At 29.3% G+C, this 19540-nt stretch overlaps 1 protein-coding gene across 1 annotated transcript; it reads right to left on the bottom strand.

The window, feature by feature from the left end:
• Positions 1–548: 548 nt before the first annotated feature.
• On the bottom strand, positions 549–11828 carry LOC126842131 (putative mediator of RNA polymerase II transcription subunit 26). The gene is made up of 8 exons (XM_050579022.1): positions 11573–11828; positions 11437–11459; positions 10329–10676; positions 9464–9996; positions 8743–8979; positions 1952–2104; positions 825–1013; positions 549–745 (listed from the first exon to the last, which is right to left on the bottom strand). The coding sequence occupies exons 4-8, from the start codon at positions 9891–9893 to the stop codon at positions 549–551; spliced, it is 1206 nt and encodes a 401-aa protein (XP_050434979.1). The 5' UTR covers positions 9894–9996; positions 10329–10676; positions 11437–11459; positions 11573–11828.
• Between the last annotated feature and the right edge of the window lie 7712 nt (positions 11829–19540).

Raw genomic sequence — 19540 nt, 5'->3', positions numbered from 1 at the left:
GGTCGTTCATTGGACCCTATTATCTACGGATATAGCTGATGCTCTACACGAGATCGACCCGTTGGTTAATTTTACTTTGTATGATCCACACTCAAGCCGATTAACTAAGTTTTACACCAACTTGCGACGAAGATGCAATCGTGTTCACCATGCACAATAGATTATATTTCAATGTTTGAGCAATTATGGTTGTTGCTGTTCTATAAAGACTTCTATATGTTCAAAAGGCTGCTGCCAATTTGTTTTATTTATAAGTCTTATGTATCCCAAAGTGCTGTACTAACGAATACTATATATACTAATAAGTAAATTCAATACTTAATGCACAATAATAAATATATTTGTAAATAATAAATGCATTACAGATCATATGTTAAAAGTATTATGCAGTTGAAAATGATTACATATAGTACTATGAAATACGGTATTTTTTATATTCTTTACATTCATATTTTTTATGAGAATATAAACAGTTTGAAACTTTTTTATTAAGATACATTGATTTTTTATTTTTTATCATTGTAGATATTATATTGCTTCGTGAATGTTTAGAAATTCATGGTTCCTCTTCCTGGTATTCCAGTAAATTTTTCATTTATTTTACCGTTGATCTTGAGTGAACCTTTTCTCCATTTTACCTGCTTTAAATTCTTCGCTTTAACTTCTGGGACTTTTATGCCGTTGATCGTGAGTGCATCACCATTCATTTCTACGGTTACATTATCTTGGGTAAAAGTTGTATATCCTGAAACGTTTTCAATAAATAGAATGTGATAAAAGGTACGATAGTAATAAATTCGACCCTGACACTAAATCAGACTTACCTACATTACCACTGCTATTATACTGCACACCTCCATTACCCTGACGATTAATCTGCCGACCTCTATTACCAAAGTTATTAAACTGCATATCTTTATTATTTCTGTTATTATACTGCCAACCTGTATTATAACCATCAAATTGCATGGAGTCTGAAGTGTCATACCCGGATGATTCACTGCCACTGTAGTCTACTTTTAGAAATCATATAAAAATAAAAGTAGTTGAAACAATTTGATACAATATGTTATTTTTGCCATAATAGTACCCATAGGATGTGCTCATAGATTCACTAAATTCAATTTATTTCTTAAACAAACCTTTTTTTTTTTAGAGTGAATTTCTAATGAAATTCATACAGCACTGTAAATATTGTGTTAAAATAGTATGAATCAATGCCTATAATGTTTAAACAATTTATGTTTCAGAATAACAAATCTGTAAATACACACACACAGAATGTTTGATGATGAACCCGTTTAAGTATGTAAAAAAAAATTGGTATAACCCACTAAATTTTCTAAACTGCTGATCGGATTTCTATATTACGGTTGAAATTTATGCAGTTTAAATCACATTGCTTCTAATTGTTATTTTTGACTTAACGTAGCAACTTGATTAAAATATATATGTTTAATTAGGGAACTTAGATGACATAATGTACAAAATAACAGTGCCTATATCCTATAATATTATACTAGCAATAGCTATGTACAGGGTGTTCTAAAAGTTCGAAAACGGCCAATTTTTCGAGCCGTTATTGATTTTTTTTAAATTTTGACTTTTGTGTGTTAGTAGGTGTTATTTTATGCACATTTAAGGCTTAATTCCAAAATCTTACCTTAAGTAGTTTGTGCATGCGCGGTATCAACTTTTGAAATTTAAATGGGAACCCCCAATTTTTTTTTAGATATTCTGTTAGATTATTAATTTTTTAAGAAAATTTTGATCAAATTTTAAATTTCTGCCAAGTAGTTATTGTTATATTATTGCTCAAAAATGACAAAATTTGACAATTTCGTGCTATTTGTGAGAGCCAAACTTTCACTTGCAACGTTATTACACCGTATCAATAGAATGTGATATAAGGTATGATAGTAATTCGACCCTGACACTAAATCAGACTTACCTATATTACCACTGTTTATACACTGCACACCTCCTCCATTACCCTGATGATTAATCTGCGTACCTCTATTACCAATGTTGTTAAACTGCCGACCACTATTACCAACGTTGTTGAACTGCACATCTTTATTATTTCTGTTATTATACTGCCAACCTGTATTATTATCGTTAAATTTCAATTTTTTTTTAAAATAAGATTTTGGCATCAAATTGTTTGTATTGATGTTTGAGCTCAAACCTTGATTTCCAAAATTACCAAAGTTACTTAAGGTTCCACCAGCCCCGCATCCTTGATTGTTTGCACCTGTTGTTTTTTGTTTTGGTGATTTCTTAGGGATCTTTGATTTTGCTTTGCCGTATAGTTTAGGCATATAAACTTCATCTTCGCTATCTTCGATTGGTGAACTCGAGTTTATGTTATTCAAATTTACATTGCTTGAGTTTATGTTATTTGAATTAGCAAGTCCAATATTGTTTCCACCTTTCTTTTGATATCTTTTATCTAGATTAAAATAGGAGAATTGCAGTCAATAAAATGTTATACTAATATGTATTCTAAAGTTTGTTTTTGAAACAATCATTATAGTATTATTATTTCAATATTTATTTTAATTATTTTTGTGTTGACCTCACATAGTCATATTTTTTGTTAAAATAAACATTTTTGGTATGGGTCTCGATTACTTTTTTTGGCATAACAATAAATTTATTTTCATCAGTGATAACACATTTTGTTTGAACTTAAACGATGACATATTCTGTAAATTATTGTAAAAAAACCAAGTTTACGACCAAGTTACTTTATGACTAATTTTGATATCAAAATGGAATTTTCACTGAACAGTTGTAATTTTTTAGTAGTATTCAAGCATTTTTTTTAGTTCTATCCTTAAAACTTTTTTTTTCAATATTTAAAGTAGCTAAAAGTTAAAAAATGAATTCAACTCTCACCTTGATTTCCAAAATTACCAAAGTTACTTAAGGTTCCACCAGCCCCGCATCCTTGATTGTTTGCAACTGTTGTTTTTTGTTTTGGTGATTTCGCAGGGATATTTGATTTTGCTTTGCCGTGTTGTTTAGGCCTTGGTGAACTCGAGTTCATGTTATTCCAGTTAACATTGTTTGTGTTTATGTTATTTGAATTGGGAAGTCCAATGTTGTTCCCACCTTTCTTTTGATATCTTTTATCTAGATTAAAATAGGAGAATTGCAGTCAATAAAATGTAATACTAATATGTATTCTAAAATTTGTCTTTTAAAAAAAATATTTTAGTATTTTAAATTAGTTCAGTTATAATTTCAATATTTATTTTACTAATTTTTGTTCTGACCTCACATAGTCAGATTTTTTGTTAAAATAAACATTTTTTTATGAGTCTCGCTTATATTTTTTGTAATTTTTTTTTATAATAAAAAAAATTTGATTATAAATCACCATGTAAAAACATAACTAGATGATTATAACTGGTACAATATTTTACTTGTTTAGACCTTAAAGTATTATAGTTATTTTTTATAACCTGTTTTTGAGCCTTGTCTTGACCCAGTATCCCCAACCTGTTGGCCATTGATCTTCATTCCATTACCAGTCATGTCAAAGTGAGGTTGGTTTCTTACATCATATTCTGGAGCTAATTTGCCGTTGACCAGGGCTCCGTCGTCGGTACATTCTACACTTAAACCCTGTTTTCCCACTCCGGTTCTTGAAAAATCTTCATCTCCAGTTGTAGTCTTGGCTTTTCCTTTACGTTTATTGTTGAGTCCTTTGTTAAAAGAGGTGATATTTTCAATAGGATTCATCAAGTCGTCGTAAGTCGTCTTGGTAGCGTTATCAGTTGGTATAGTTGGCTCTCTAAATAGCCTTCCACGGTTTTGATATCTACTTTGGTAGTCGTTTTTCTTATGCGATTTTTCACCTAGATAAAAATATTAAAACTGTAATAAATGAAATGATACATCAATATTTATTCGGAGGCCTAAAAATTTTCTTCGAAACTATCATTATAGTATTCTTGAATAGTCCAATAGGTATTAATTTTAGACTCATCTTTGTTCTGACCTCACATAGTCTGATTTGTGTTAAAATAAACATATTTTTAAGAGTCTCGCATGCTTGCTATACTTTATAGGCATAATAATACATTTATTTTCATCGGTGAGGGCACATAAATACTATTTCCAAAATATTTTATTGGAAATCGCCATGTGAAATTATAATTACATGATTTTATCTTATTCAATGTTTTATTTGTTTTTTTTTTTTTTATTACCTGCTGTTGAGTGTTCACTTGACCCGGTACCGTCACTATCAAATGGATTTAATATCGGCCCCAAAATCGTTCTACCGCTATATATTATATCTTCGAATCCTGGTTTGTAATCACCGTTCACTGCGATCCCTCCTTGTGGGTACCAATCGATCTCTATAGCGTTGTATGGATTGACTCCTGGAACTATTCTACCATTGATCTTAAAGCCGTCGGCAGTTCTTTCAAAGTTTATATTTAGATTTCCAATCAAATTTCCATAGATTCCATCTTGTATAGAGTTCGAGCTTGCACCTTGATTTCCAAAATTACCAAAGTTACCGAAATTGTTCCCAGATTGTCTTGGAATGTTCGTGCTGTCGCGGTAGATTTCTTCAGAGTCTTTGCCTTTCGAGTCGGATTCATCATCGACATTTACGCTCAGTGAACCGGCTTCACTGGACCCGTTGATTTCAACATCCCAACTTTTTGCTGTAGTATCTGTATACGTAAGAATATAACCATAAAAACTATGTAGATACCAGAGATACCATCAGTCAATTATAATAAAATAAAACAGTTGAACTTATTAATTTTAATCTTTAACGCGAGGCTTAGAAGATATTGGTTTTAAAATGGTCAATTTTATGTCTGACGCGTTATATGTTGGAAACTTATTTAAATCAAATATTATTAAATTTTAATTACAAGGCAGCTCTGCCAACACGAGATAGCGATTTTCTTTTCAATTTAATTATTTAATCGTAATTATGTTACACGTGAATCCTAATATATTTAACTGTGTAAAATATGCCTTATACTTAATAGTTTTGCCACCTATAATTTCCCATCAAAGGTTATTTATAAACACAGCCATAATAATTAATAAAAAAAAACTATTATATTTATGTCACCAATATGCTTGGACCCCATTATGCCCCATCCACATTGAAATATTTTTTTTTATAATAAATCTTATAATATATAGTTACCTCTGGAAAACAAGACACCGCCTCTGAAAAGCAAACGTTTTTATAAAAAATCAAAATTAATACACGAAAACTCTAGATTTTATGAAATATGTTTAAAAGCTTTTAAAAAATAAATAGTCTGAAAAAATACTTACGCAACGTATGCTGCTAGGCTAAGCAAAATAATAATTTGAATATTTATCATATTAACGGTTATAATATACTGTTTAGTTCAACTGTAACTAAATAGTCAGCGCTTTCAGTATTTAAAAGAACAATTTCAACGAATACATCTACGTTTAATAAATAATAAGTTGAGAATGGCTTTATGTTTGTTCGCATGAAAAAAATGCATATTAAGTTTTGGTTTCAAGACAATATAACTGTCTGTTATAACGCCCGAGTTATTTGTGAGCATGCTTAAAACACTGGTTTTTATTAATTTGTTTCAAACGATAGTAAGAAATATAATTTTTGTTCTGAAATATTTTAACAGCATGTAGCTGCAGCCAAGTTGTATTTATGAGACCCTAAGTTCAGATACAATAACAAATTATTAAAGGTGAAAGAGATTGTGGTATAACACACTAAAAGTTCGGACGCAAATGATTGTAGTCATGAAATTTATAATAAATTAGGCATGTATCATTGTTATTTAATATCACACACAGCGTGTTCCAAAAAGAGGTACTACATTTTTATAAGACATAACTTTGAATAGAACATTTTTTTTTTTTTCGAGAAATCTTTATTGACTTAATGAAATTTTATTTAACTTGTCCAACCTTGGTGAGTACCTAGTTGTGTAGTAGTGCCTTTATATTTTATAACACATAGTTGAATGTAAATTATACTATAATATTATGTACTATTACAGTACAACTAAATTAAAATTCAACCAACAACATTCAACGATCAGCTGTTATAATTATAAAATAATAAATAATGAGAAGTGTTTTTTTTTTTTCATCATTAAATGGAATGAGAGTACAGATATTATATTAAAACGAACATATTTATTAATTATGGTTATATTAGTTTATTTCAAATAGTTAATGGAAAATTGTAAATTGTTTATCTGTTTGATGGATTGATGTATGTACAATATCAAATAATTTATTTAAAAAGCCAGTTCAGTGGAGTCAAGGGAATGATGCGAACTGTTCAAATTCTTAACTTGTACTTAAATATTTTTTACAATGTAGCAAACCGAATGTTTGTTTAACTACACTAATTGGCTAAAATAATTATTATAGACTTGTCTACCCTAATAACAAAATTACATTTTTAAAAACATTATTGTTATTAGGCACAACGCTTTTATCGATATTTGTATTCTACCATTATGGATTCGCATCAAAGCGTTTATTTGAAAGTAAATGTTATCAGCTATCACTTTCAGTTGTTATAATATTCTGTAACCCTATTTGTGCCTGAACCTCACTGTTCTGGATTTTTTATACTTGCAATTTGCATTATACTTTTATGTCATTGCCGGTAAATTAATGTTTTAGTGTAAGCACCTGTTTATATAACTTGATATCTCAAAATTCAAAGGTTGACAATATTCACATATCTAACATACAATATTAGAATTTATGGCACACTGATATTTTGAACACTGATAAAACCTATATCTATATAGTAAAGCTGTAGAATAATTTTAACGTGCGTCGTGTTTGTAACTTTTACATCTTTTTTTTTATTATTATAAAAATGTAACATATTTGATTTTATGAAAATAACGTTTACCTTGCGAATGCCTCGATAGCACCGTCAGAGTATATACTTTGCAAAAACTAATATAATAAAGAATTTGTTCATCGATGCTACAATTTTTTTTTTTAAAACCAACGTCAATTGTTTTATTTAAAAATAATATCAAGTGCCCCGACTGGACTTCATATTAGAGACTGAAAGGTTAAAAGCGTTCAGAAATAAATTATTTTATTAGAAATATGCTCTGTCCCTACTATGCCTTGAGCCCACTGCAATTATTGCTAGGTATTTGCAATTAACACTTGAGCTATAAAATAATTACTAGTTATATATTCACGAGTTATCCTAAAACTTCAGTTAAGACCGTAACATACACATTGTCGAGAGACTATTTAGGCTAAAGTTTATCAGGAAAACATTTTTCAATAAATTAGTTAGTGAATGTTGTACAACAGTTATTTAATACAATACTGTTTGTCAATTGGCTTCTATTAATTTGTTTTGATATGATAAATGGTTGGAAACGTTTAAACTTGATAATCTAGAATTTTATTTCTTATTTTTTTTTACTTATTTTTTTTTTGGGAAACAATCATAATTTCCATCGTAATTTTGTTGAATATTTATATTGAGTCTGGAGAATATTTGCGGCTGTCCCAGATGAAGTCTCCCGGAAGGATCATTTAAGTAACTGTCGCGGTAAAATAAAGATTTCCAGTGTCTCGAAAAGACAGTGCCAACCTCCGAGCATTGTTTCTTAGACCTGGTTAGTCATTTGGTTGGATGTTCCTTGGACCCTACTATCTACGGATATAACTGATGCTCTACACGAGATCGACCCGTTGGTTAATTTTACTTTGTATGATCCACACTCAAGCCGGTTAACTAAGTTTTACACCAACTTGCGACGAAGATGCAATTGTGTTTACCATGCACAATAGATTATATTTCAATGTTTAAGCAATTATGGTTGTTGTTGTTCTATAAAGACTTCTAAATGTTCAGAACGCTGCTGCAAATTTGTTTTATTTATAAGTCTTATATGTCCCAAAGTGCTGTACTAACGAATACTATATATACTAATAAGTAAATTCAATACTTAATGCACAATAATAAATATATTTGTAAATAATAAATGCATTACAGATCATATGTTAAAAGTATTATTCAGTTGAAAATGATTACATATAGTACTATGAAACACGGTATTTTTTATATTCTTTACATTCATATTTTTTATGAGAATATAAACAGTTTGAAACTTTTTCATTAAGATACATTGGTTTTTTATTTTTTATCATTGTAGATATTATATTGCTTCGTGAATGTTTAGAAATTCATGGTTCCTCTTCCTGGTATTCCATTGAATTTTTCATTTTTTTTACCACTGTTCTTATACTGCACACCTCCATTACCCTGATGATTAATCTGCCGACCTCTATTACCAACGTTGTTAAACTGCATACCTTTATTATTTCTGTTATTATACTGCCAACCTGTATTATTACCGTTAAATTTCAATTTTTTTTAAAAATAAGATTTTGGTATAAAATTATTTGTATTGACGTATTGTATATTTTATGCGGTCGAACCAGGGAAAAAACAGATTAGTCGAGAGTAACGACCGCCGAAAGTTAGGCATACAAGCAAAATGTATTACGTTTTGAAATTAAAAACATGATTTTCTCAGAATGAACACAAATTGACGTTGATTTTTTTTTCCCCGCAGCCCTTTATATATTACCCAGTTTTCTTTTGATATCTTTTATTTAGATTAAAATAGGAGAATTGCAGTCAATACTAATATGTAGTGAAGTTCGAGCTTACACTTTGATTTTCAAAAATACTAAAATTACCAAAGTTTTCACCAGCCCCGTATCCTTGAACGTTTGCAACTGTTGGTTTTTGTTTTGGTGATTTCGTAGGGATCTTTGATTTTGCTTTGCCGTACGGTTTAGGCATATAAACTTCATCTTCGCTATCTTCGATTGGTGAACTCGAGTTTATGTTATTCAAATTTACATTGCTTGAGTTTATGTTATTTGAATTAGCAAGTCCAATATTGTTTCCACCTTTCTTTTGATATCTTTTATCTAGATTAAAATAGGAGAATTGCAGTCAATAAAATGTTATACTAATATGTATTCTAAAGTTTGTTTTTGAAACAATCATTATAGTATTTTTAATTAGTCCAGTATTAATTTCAATATTTATTTTAATTATTTTTGTGTTGACCTCACATAGTCATATTTTTTGTTAAAATAAACATTTTTGGTATGGGTCTCGATTACTTTTTTTGGCATAACAATAAATTTATTTTCATCAGTGATAAAACATTTTGTTTGAACTTAAACGATGACATATTCTGTAAATTATTGTAAAAACACCAAGTTTACGACCAAGTTACTTTATGACTAATTTTGATATCAAAATGGAATTTTCACCGAACAGTTGTAATTTTTTAGTAGTATTCAAGCATTATTTTTAGTTCTATCCTTAAAACTTTTTTTTTCAAAATTTAAAGTAGCTAAAAGTTAAAAAACGAATTCAACGTGTTATGAAATATTTTTTTATTACCTGGTGCTTGACTTGGCCCAGAACCGTTGTTATAAGCTGGATTTGATATTGACGCCAAAATTGACGTACTTCCGCAATTTTTTATATCTTCGAATCCTGGTTTGTCTTCACCATTCACTTCGATTCCTCCTTCTCGTTTCCAATATATCTCTATTACGTCGTATGGATTGACTCCTGGGACTATTTTACCGTTGATCTTTAAGCCGTCGGCAGTTCTTTCAATGTTTATTTTTGGATTTCCAATTAAATTCCCTGCTACCGTGATGTTTGAGCTCAAACCTTGATTTCCAAAATTACCAAAGTTACTTAAGGTTCCACCAGCCCCGCATCCTTGATTGTTTGCAACTGTTGTTTTTTGTTTTGGTGATTTCGCAGGGATATTTGATTTTGCTTTGCCGTGTTGTTTAGGCCTTGGTGAACTCGAGTTCATGTTATTCCAGTTAACATTGTTTGTGTTTATGTTATTTGAATTGGGAAGTCCAATATTGTTCCACGTCTCACAGTATACCTAGTTTTCTCTTGATATCTTTTATCTAGATTAAAATAAAAGAATTCCAGTAAATAAAATGTTATACTAATGTATATTCTTAAATTTGTCTTTTAAAAAAATCATTATAGTATTTTAAATAAGTCCAGTATTAATTTCAATATTTATTTTACTCATTTTGCTTCTGACCTCACATAGTTAGATTTTTTGTTAAAATAAACATTTTTTATGAGTCTTGCTTATATTTTTTGTAATTTTTTTTTATAATAAAAAAAAATTTGATTATAAATCACCATGTAAAAACATAACTAGATGATTATAACTGGTACAATATTTTACTTGTTTAGACCTTAAAGTATTATAGTTATTTTTTATAACCTGTTTTTGAGCCTTGTCTTGACCCGGTATCCCCAACCTGTTGGCCATTGATCTTCATTCCATTACCAGTCATGTCAAAGTGAGGTTGGTTTCTTACATCATATTCTGGAGCTAATTTGCCGTTGACCAGGGCTCCGTCGTCGGTACATTCTACGCTTAAACCCTGTTTTCCCACTCCGGTTCTTGAAAAATCTTTATCTCTAGCCGTAACCTTGGCGTTTCCTTTACGTTTATTGTTGAGTCCATTGGGTTGTTTAGGCCAATAAACTTCATCTTCGCTATCTTCGCTTGATGAAATCGATTCACTGGAGTCGCTGTCGTCATTGTACCAATTTTTGTTTGTAGTACCTTTATGTAAAAATATTTTTAATTTTTAATTTAGGAAAAACCACAATAACAACTAAATCTGGACAATAAAACAAAATAGTTTAATAATAAATTATAGGCTTGTACTGTTTATATTTATGTTAGTCATTTTTATTGATTTTGATACTTTTATTTTACACGGGACTCTTAATACTTTATATTTTATAAAACTTCTATGGTAATTTAGTAGTTTTTCCAACATTATAATTTATCCATTCGACTAGTTCAAACTTTATTCTCAAAAAAAGATAATAACACGCAGAATTAGGATTTTTTTTATTTTACTCAAATACATAATGTAAACTTTTTAATCATGACTATTTTAATCTAATAATAACCAGTAAAATTAGTCATGAATAAACGAAATCAATCAAGTATAAAAGTTAAGTAAAGTTGTTATTCGTATGGTGATATACTTATATGAATAGTCCACTTTTGTTTAAAAATGTTTATAAATTAAATATTATGCAACTCTGCCGACGCTGCAATTTATTTTTGAAATTTTAGTTAAATTTTTATTACCAAAAGTAATCATAATTGTAACATATTTTACTGTGAGTAATATGGATTATATTTGCAGTTTTTATTTTCTATAATTTCAGCATCAAAGGTTATTTCTAAACTAAGTCATAATAGTTACAAAAAAAAAAAAACCCTATGTTCTCCACGTCAGCAATATGTATAGATCCCATTATGCCCCGACCTCATTCGGTAATTTATTTTATACTAAATGTTAAGTTACCTTTTATTTTACCGCTACGACACCTGTAAATCATATAAAAAATAAAAATGTATAAGTACAAAAACTCTAGGTTTGATGAAATATTTCCAAATCGTTAAAAAAAAAAAGAAATAGTAAAAACAAAAAAAATTCTTACGCCACGTACGCCGCCAAACCGAGCAAAAGAATAATTTTAATATTTATCATAGTAACAGTTATAGTGTACTGTTTAATTGCACTAAAATATGCAGTGTAATTTCAGTACTTATAAGACCAAAGTCAACGACACGACTACAAGTGTTTAATACAATGTAGGGGATACAAAAGGTTTTAAGTATTTTTGCATAACACATTAATACAGGTGGTTTGCACGCATAAATTACACATTAACCTTTGTTTTCAAGACAATATAACTGTCTACAATAACACCCACGTTATTATGAGCATCCTTTTAACATTATTGTCTGTATCAATTTGTTGTTTATTACAGTGTGAAATAGTTATAATAAAAACTATGTATTTACTTAGAGCAATAAATTAATATTTTTTTATTGAGTTTTTAGTCAGAAATCACGTATAAAAAGTTATTTTAAAAGACGAAAAAAAAACTCCATCACATACTCAATTTGGAGATTTCGCCACGTTGATAATAAATTAATTATTTAATGGATAAATATTTCCATAATTTAATTTTCAAAATGTTATCGATTTCCGTTTTGGGAAAATTGTATTTTTAGGGTCAGCTTTTTGCTTAAAATAGCAGCATAATAGCTTACTATTGCACAATGGGTTAGCATCCAACAGTTTAAATTTATTAATGATTTAAAATGTGTTGTTGGTATACATTGGTGTATGGTAAAAACTTTTCAATATTTATGGGTTGGCTTTATTGAGTTTAGTTTAGTCATAGAATGGGTAGAAAGAGTTTTCATATTTAATTGTTAATAATATAACACAATATTATAGGGCTCGCTATTGTGGTATTCTTAAGAATTATAAATTGACATGCATGATAAAAAGAAATATGAAACATAAATTATAGTTTTTAAATTTGAACCGAAGAGGAGGAGGAGACATATGAGCTAGGTGTAGACTATAGACTATAGTGTATACTTAAAACAGCTAAAATTCGATCACATTTAACAAATCTCTCGTTTAAAAAAACCCTAGAAATTTATGTATTTCGAAAACACTGCCTATAAGTTTAAGGTGTTTGTACCCAGTACCCTCTGCCCCCACGTTTAAAGTAATACAAACAAAAAAATCAACTGTAGGTATGAATAATAACTATTGAACATTATAAAAGAAAAATTTTAAATTTCATGTAATGTAAAAAATCACTTTAGCCGGGTATCGTTTAATGAAATTTAGCATACTTGGAAAACACCTAAGTACACATTTTGTGCGACTTTCCAATTTTTCATCGCACCGGTGTGCTAAACGCAAATGCAAATTTTATATATTTTCTTGAAGTTAGATGGTAAAAATTTAAGTTTCCAATGTTGCTTGCCGTAAAGTAAGCAACTACTCAACCTACGCCGCCTAGCTTTGTTATTTATACAATTTAATATAGTAATGAAATTCAGCAAAATCATAAAAATGTAGAAAAAACTTAAGCAACATGTAGATATAACTACACTGTTATATATTATAAAATAATTAAATATCTAATACACCTAAGACAATGTTACCAACATGAGCGAATACAACAGACTGAGTCTGAATGGTTCAAAGACAAACTGTTATCTTCAATTATTGGTTCTTGTTTTCAATCAATTTCAACCATTATAATCTGTTTAAAATATTACATTAGACAACTTTGAACATAAATAAATTATGCTATGGAACGAATAAATAAATAAACGGTCTGACCGAAATTGTAACGACTCCAGCGATATTTTTGCATATGAAACAATAGTAGTACCATAATGGCTATAATATATACATAATGCAGCTGAAAGAACAAATCGTTAACAATTTTGTTGGAACTTTTTATTTGGTCACGTCAAACATGAGCGCAGAAAAATGTTTCAGATGTTTTTCAGATCGACTCGCTGTCTACCGAGTACAATATAATATACATACAATATATTTTTTTTAAGTGTTTCTATATTTTAACATAAACATGTTTTAAATTCGAAAAAAATTATCAGTTTATGTCAATATTTTGATGAATACCCATTTGCTCTAGGATCACTGTGATCCTAGTATGTTTTTAATACTTAAGTAAGAGTAGTACAAGTTTTAGGTTTTAGTTAACTTTAATTTTTTAGATTTTTTTTGGCCAGTCAAAATCGAAAACTGATACATACATATTCGAAATCAACAAACCCAAAAACATGGAATTTAACCACATTTTTTTCATAATTAATAACATTTATCTCTGGTTATAAAAAGTTCCTAAATTGGGCAACCTCTGTATTATAGGGTGAAGGAAGATATTTTCGTGGCACAAGCAATTTCGTGTTAGGAAATTGTCTTGAAAATCACACTGATTCTTAAAACACAGTTATTTTAACAATCAGTGTGATTGAAGACAATTTTCTAATAGGGAATTACGCGATACGATCAACAAACTATATCACGAAATTGCTTATGCCACGAAAATACCTTCCTTCACCCTACTATGTTTATTCAGGATTTAAATTGATTTTCATATAGATAAGATATAAAACAATACAGTCAATTATAGTTTATCTCGTTTTACATTTTTTAAAGAAAACTTGTTTCTTTACTAGCCACCAAAAGAAAAAGAACTTAAAGATGCGGGTGCCGCAACTTAACTGGTTTCATCAGCTTCATCAGAGCATCAGCCACCTCTCATTACCTGAGGCTTTTTAGGGTTAGCTGAACCCTGTAATTTTTTTTTTACAATACAATTTTGAGTACAGAAAGACGAAATTCGCTTATAAATTTTGGTTTTACTTGAATTTGGATGTTTATAAAATATAACAAAGTATATATGATACTTTCGATACGAAATCACAATACTAATTATTTAAAAGTTGATGATTACAAATTTGAAAGGGTACAGAGAGGCACCTATTACCTAGGGGCAGAGATCAATGAAAATGCTAATATCCACGAAGAAGTTAAAAAACGACTTATGGCAGCAAATAGATGCTACTATTGTCTAATGCCACTATTCAAATCACGACTACTATCAATAAAGTCTAAAATAACGTTATACAAAGTCATAATTAAACCAATTGCTCTATATGCATGTGGTACATAAGCCACGACAAAATCGGACGAAGGAAAGTTAGGAGTGTTTGAAAGAAAGATATTAAGGATAATCTTCAGTCCAAAGAGATATAACGATGGAGAGTATGAAATGAGAAACAACGAAGAATTGGATAATCTCTATAAGGAACCTACCATTATTAGGTCCCTGAAGAGCACGAGGATAAGTTGGGCGGAGCACGTATGGAGATCGGAGGGAATGATTGGATCTATAACTAAATGGAAACCCGACATTAAGAGACCTAGATGATGCCCTAGACAAAGATGAATGGATAGAGTACAAGAAGATTTGAAACTTCTGAACGTAAGGAACGCAGAAGAATGTGCAAACGATAGAGAGACAATATGTTGTTGCGGCGATGGGCCTTAAAGGCCTGCAAAAGCCCAGAAGAAGAAGAAGGGAAAATCAGATAATTCAAAAAAAGTCATTCTAGTTTTTGACGAAGTTTTTGTAAGTTAAAGTTTAAATGTAAACACAAAAACCGTAACGGTCTTGAGGATTTTGGCAATGACTTTAAGTAAATACATCAGAATAAGCAAACCATGTTTTGGTATTGATGATTCAATGATTGGCTGATAGTATACATCAACATATATATATATATATATATATATATATATATATATATATATATATATATATAGGGTAAAATGTTAATAAGAAATGTATTTATTGTTAGGAAAAGAACTAGCAAAAATTATTCTTAAAACCATTTTACTCCTCGAAAATGCTGACATTAAAGTAGTAGGGATTACAAGTGATGGAGCATCCACAAATCGAACTATGTGGAATGCATGAGGTGTAAGTGGTAAAGCTGACAATTTTAAAAACTGGTTTGAAAATCCCTTTGACCCAAAACGTCAAGTGTATGCATTTGCTGATGCACTACATTTGATAAAAACAATAGGAAATCGATTATTTACAAAGAAAACATTTAGAGTAAGTTTTTCTTAATTATAATTATTTTTATTCAATACAAGTACTATTAATTAGTAGGTACATCCCAACAAACAATGCATAAAATGGAGTTGTTATGAAAAGCTTTTTTTTTTTATGACTCCAAAAGTTTGTCCAAAAATTACGAAAAGTAATTTTGATTTGAACAATTTAACAAAAATGAAGGTCAAATTTGCATCACATGTATAATACATTCCACCGTATTAGTAGTTAATAATATCAATCACACATTTTCATTTATTCTGGTAGCAATATTTTTAATACATAATATGTCGTAAGACAAAAAGAAATGAAAATGGTAAACTTTTTACCATTTTTAATTTAGCCTGGTCTGCATTAAATGTTTTAGTCATTGTATTGTTATTTAATATCATTATGTTATTCAAGAATTTAATTTGTGCATTATTGTCATGTAAAAATCTGTTCCCTAATATTAACGAACTTATAATACCTTCTAATACATATACGGTTACATTAAATTCTTTGTTTTCAATCCAAACGTTTATAGCTGATTTTCCGTATAGTTGTAAGGGCTTATTATCTGCTCCTGTTATTAGCATATTTTCAACTTTTTCTATATTGTTTGTCTTTGCTAATAATCTTTTTAGAAAGTTCAGATTTGCTCCTGTGTCTATCGTTACTGCTATTGCCGTTTGGTTTAATGTTGCCATAATGTAAAGAGCTTTTGCGTTCGAATATAAGTTTACAGACTGAATGTGTTCTTTTTTCTTATTTTGACTTTTCTTTAAGATCTGAATGTCATTATTATTTGTTATATCTTGATATTTTAATTTTGCTAAGGTTGAAGGTATATGCGTTCCTTAGAACTAATTTAACACTCTTCTTTTGGTCATGTTGAACGAAGGCTTCTTCAGTATTCTTCGTCCTCTTGATTGAAATTGGTGATGTCTTCTGTTTTTTTTTATCCACCAATCATTGAACACTTTAAGCATTATACCGATTTTACCTACCCTTTTTTTTTTTTAAAGGGGAAAAAAAAGTTATATTCATTTGATCTCTTGTGAAATCTTATTTTGATTTTTACTAGCTTTTGTTTAAGAAGGTTTGTATCCCTTTTATTTTAGCTTTTTAGTGGGTTTTCTCTTTTTTTATGCTTTATGTGGGTTTGCTCCCTTTTTCATGCTTTATGTGGGTTTGATCCCCTTTTTGTTTTTTATTTTTATAAAAAAAAAAGTTAAGTTACTTTGTATTTAACAAAAAAAAATTATTTATTTTCTTTTTTTTTTTTTATCTTTTTAAACACACTATAACGACGACCCTAACGTAATATAAGAATAAAAACGTTACATTTGTTGGGCGCCACTTTGTCGTAAGACAAAAAGAAATGAAAATGGTAAACCTCTCTAGACTCTTGATGTACACTGGTGAACACTGGTACAAGAGTAACACGGATAGCTGTCCGGGTTCTTCGCGGATGTCGAAGAGCCGTTGTTTATACCGGATTAAAAAGAATTGGAGAATTGGAAAGGATAGGTACACGGTGCGAACGAATCGCAAGACAGGCGCACAAGGAAAGAGAATAGACTACTAGGTGCAAATGAACTAACTCTCGGACTTAAACCTTGTAAACGGACAGCGACAACCGATTACTGTTGACTGATGACATATAGCTCTGGTAAAGTCGACTGACGAAATGTTATTGACTCTCATTGACTTTTATATATTTTTACAATTTGCAATTTAGCGTTATTGTTAATTTAACTGTTTGGTCATCAGTCTCAAGTCGCCGGAAGCACTGCCCGCATTTATTTAAAAAAACATGTAACCTATATCGATGGCGTGGTCATCATATAACAAATATTAATATAAAAATGTTTTTTGATATTTAGTTCATCTATGGCAGTTGGGATACACTTTTATAAAACAAAAAAATCTGATGGCATTGAAAACTGTGATGAAACAGTAGAATTTACTAAAATAATAAACAATTCGTGTGATGCTCTCGGCAGAAAATTTCTTATGGAATGAATAAAACCAAATAGCCAAGATCTAGAGGTTATTTGGGTTCATTGCATTTTGTGTTGCATGTCGCTTTTGTGAAACGAATATCAGGAAAGTACAAATATCCTGTTTGCATATGCTAACAGACACTATTAAAAACTACTTATCCTAAATAGAATATCATTATATTGTTAAATTAATCAAGACTATCTTCACACCAATAAACTATATCATTTTAAGTGACTTAATACCTTGTGCATATTAAAAATAACGGACGTACAACGTAAGAAAGAAAGACCACTTAGTTTTGATATTATTTTGTTTTTTTACCATAAAAGCATTTAACAATTGTTGATAAAGTACATATTATAAAATATAAAAGATAATACAATATAAATGTCATAAAAATTGTTTTCATAAAAAGTAATGGTGTAAACCATTTACCAATCTTATATAGTGCTTTGCTATAAAACATGTGTTTAACACTTTACTCAATTTTTCACATGCAGGTAAGTCTCAAAATATTTATAGTAATGTAATTTTCTCTTATGAAACATAAAATAGATTTAGGTACCATTTATTAAATTTATTTTATTTTTAAGGTATTGAATAATGCATTAAATTGGTTAAACAATTGGGAAGATAACTTGAATACAAAATTAACCACAGAAGATGAATTTCTTACTAGACAAACAGCCGAAGGATTAAGAATGATCATTACGTCAACCATAGACTTGACTAATTATTTACTTGATCAGTGCGGGTTTGTGTATGTTTTAACAGCCAAAACGAATCAAGATTGTCTTGAGGTAGATATATCATAATTATTTATATCAAAATAAAGTTAAACTAATTAAATTTTATATAAAACTGCACTTTTCTTTATGTTAAGAGATTTTTCGGGATAGTAAGACAAGTAAATGGGTCAAATAATCATCCATCATCAACAACATTTTTACAATTACATAGAATGCTCTCTGTATATTCTATAGTCAAACCTCCTAAATCAGGAAATTATTCTATTCTTGAAGGTAACAATACCTACATAGTAATTATTAATTGTATTCTTTAAAACAGCAATATCATTCCCATTTTATTTAGAAAATATACCAATTATAACTATAGCCGATTTAAAAGAAATAGTAAATGAACAAAATTCAAAATTAGAGAGAACAGAAAAAATGAAAAGACTACAAACAAAATTTGACAATATAGTAAAAGAAGGTCAATGGGAATTTGACGACTTTTTTCAAGATCACAATTATTGTAACATATCAGAATCCACAGAGTTTAAATGTGTAATATATTTTTTGACAGGGTAATTATTTTAAATATATTCCTTAATTTTCAAACAATTGCATGACTTAAAATTACATTTTTAACAGGTATAATAGCTAAGAGAACAAAAAAAAAATACTAAACGTGGAGACTGCTTAAATTATTTAATTACACAAGTTGGAGAGGCATCACACCCAGCAGCAGAATTAGTAAATTAAAAAACTAGAGGATACTTGACTCACCCAAATCATAACCTTTAAATTTGTATAAACATTTTTGAGTTAAGCTTTGAAAAACATGCTGATTAGTTGAATGTATTTGATGGATTAAATACAAATTTCAAATTAATGTGGGGCTGTAATAAACATAAAGGTGAAATCATGACCAATATATATGTAATGTATATAACAATGCGTATGAGACAATATTTATATGCAAAATACCAAGAAAAAAAAATTGGCTAAATTGGTACCAACACAGTAAAAGAATTCATATTTAAATAGTGTGTGTATATAATAATTATGTATAAATAATGTATAAATTGTAAGTACCTAATTAAAAATGATCCTTATCATGGTTTTGAATTTTTATTATTTCATACTGACTAAAATGAATCCAGGAAGTAGTTAATATCCATTATAGATGATTTTTGGACTAATATTTAAAAATGAAGACGCTTCAATT

Source organism: Adelges cooleyi, unplaced genomic scaffold (assembly GCF_023614345.1).
Source record: "Adelges cooleyi isolate 19-005CV unplaced genomic scaffold, UGA_ACOO_1.1 ACOO_flye_CR_arks_rails_tigmint_CR_PRNA_446, whole genome shotgun sequence".
NCBI classification, from domain to species: Eukaryota; Metazoa; Arthropoda; class Insecta; order Hemiptera; family Adelgidae; genus Adelges; species Adelges cooleyi.
The sequence above is the reverse complement of the archived record's forward strand: the minus strand, read 5'-3'. Positions and strand labels throughout refer to the sequence as shown.